Source organism: Monoraphidium neglectum, assembly GCF_000611645.1.
Source record: "Monoraphidium neglectum strain SAG 48.87 unplaced genomic scaffold scaffold01992, whole genome shotgun sequence".
Lineage (NCBI taxonomy): Eukaryota > Viridiplantae > Chlorophyta > Chlorophyceae > Sphaeropleales > Selenastraceae > Monoraphidium > Monoraphidium neglectum.
This window is the reverse complement of record NW_014011636.1, coordinates 9,105-10,956: the sequence shown is the minus strand read 5'-3', so window position 1 is coordinate 10,956 and position 1,852 is coordinate 9,105. Positions and strand designations below refer to the sequence as shown.

Genomic DNA, 1,852 nt, shown 5'->3' with positions numbered 1-1,852 from the left:
GGATTGGGGTGGGAGGGTGGATGAGTGTCCAGGCCGGGGTGTCGGCGGATGGTGGTGCTTGGGGATCCCGTTGGAGTGGGCTGCGGTGCCCCTGCGTTTGGGTGTGAAGGGTTGCTGTGCTTGCGTGTGGGGGTTTGCTCCAGCATATCTCTTGAGCTTCTACATGCATCCGTGTTGGTCCCGCAACTGTTGTCCTGCTGTTGTCCCAGGCACACACGCACGTGCAAACGGCACACCTGCCCCCTCCCTCCGGGCACACACATGCACGAGCGCACGCACGTGCGTGCGCTTACATGCGCATGCACACGCTCGCACCCACGCACACACGCACGCACGCACACACATCCACAGGCGATTTTGCTGATCTGTCGCTGAGCTTCACCATCATGGAGGACCGTCTGGGGGCGCTGACAGAGGTTGGCCTGCCGTTTCCATGCCCCCTTTTCTTGCTTGCTGTGTCGCAACATGAAATCGTGCGACGCACTGTGCTGGGACGTTTGCCTGCATGCGGCTTGCTCTGTGCTGGGCGCATCTGGGCTCAACACACCCAGCGCGCACTGTGTGCATGCATGCATGCATGCATGCATGTGTGTGTGCATTGCATGTTTACTCTTGAAACGTCCTAATCCTTGCAGTTGCGTAGCATATAGCTGGCACCAACACTGCACCACTCCCATCCCACACACACACACACACGTTGGTCCACAGGTCGAGCTCAAGCCCGGCGGCTCAGCCATCCCTGTGACGTCGTCCAACGTGGTCGAGTACGTCCACCGCGTGGCCGACTTCCGCCTGAACCGCCAGATGGCCGGCGCCGTCAGCGCGTTCCTGCGCGGCTTCTTTGACCTGGTCAAACCGGGCTGGGTCTCCGCCTTCAACGAGTGGGAGCTGCAGGCGCTCATCAGCGGCAGGGAGACGGGGGAGGGCGGGCTGGACGTCGCGGACATGCGGGCCCACACAGTGTATGCGGGCGGCTACCACGACGAGGGCCACCCGGTGATACAGGCGTTTTGGAGGGTCGTCGCGTCGCTCACCCCGGCGCAGCAGCGCGGCCTGCTCAAGTTCGCCACCGGCTGCTCGCGGCCGCCGCTGCTGGGGTTCGCGCACCTGGAGCCGCCGCTCTGCGTGGCCATGGCGGGGGGCGTGCTCGAGGACGCAGGCACCGAGCGGCTGCCCACGAGCAGCGCATGCATCAACACATTGAAGCTGCCCCCCTATGGCGGGCCGTCGCCGGAGCAGGCGGAGCGGCGCATGCGCGACAAGCTGCTGTATTCCATCGAGTCGAAAGCCGGGTTTGACCTGAGCTGATTGCACCATTAACTTGTGCTGTTTGGGCGGTGCAACGCAATTGCTGCATATGCCTTGATTGTCCGTCCGACTGTGCCAACAATTTCGAGTGGGCATGAGGAGCGTGGTCACCTGGTCCTACTCCCTGCTTTGCACAGGAGCGCCTTCCGGCCCGATGGCAAAAGCATTCTTGATGCACATCGCCAAGGTGCTGCCAAGTAACGAGATGGTTGCCTGGCACCTACCTGGGGACAAGTGCACTAGCGCAACTTAGTCCCTGAGCGCAGCCATTTGGAGGGTCATTGGGTCCCAGCGGGGGCGCAAGCCTTGGGGCAAGGGGTGCTGTCAGGAGGCACCTCAGCTGAGCTGGAGCTTGACCAGCGACAGCAGCACCCGCAGCAGCACACTGTAACGATGTTTCACAACGGAAACATCTGAGGCTCTGGCATGTAGCTTCATATGATTTTACAATTGTGATTGCAAGTCCGACGCTCAGCTGAGGTGCCGGCCTTTCGCGCCAACGGCATTCACTCCAATCATCAGGTCCCGTGCGACTCAGCAGGAA

The 1,852-nt window shown here is 61.8% G+C and overlaps 1 protein-coding gene across 1 annotated transcript; it reads left to right on the top strand.

Moving 5' to 3' along the window:
• Nucleotides 1-386: 386 nt before the first annotated feature.
• On the top strand, nucleotides 387-1,308 carry MNEG_9599 (ubiquitin-protein ligase E3 C; the record flags this gene model as incomplete). Its single annotated transcript, XM_014041932.1, has 2 exons — nucleotides 387-416; nucleotides 709-1,308. 2 exons carry the CDS (start codon nucleotides 387-389, stop codon nucleotides 1,306-1,308), a joined length of 630 nt encoding a protein of 209 aa, XP_013897386.1.
• Between the last annotated feature and the right edge of the window lie 544 nt (nucleotides 1,309-1,852).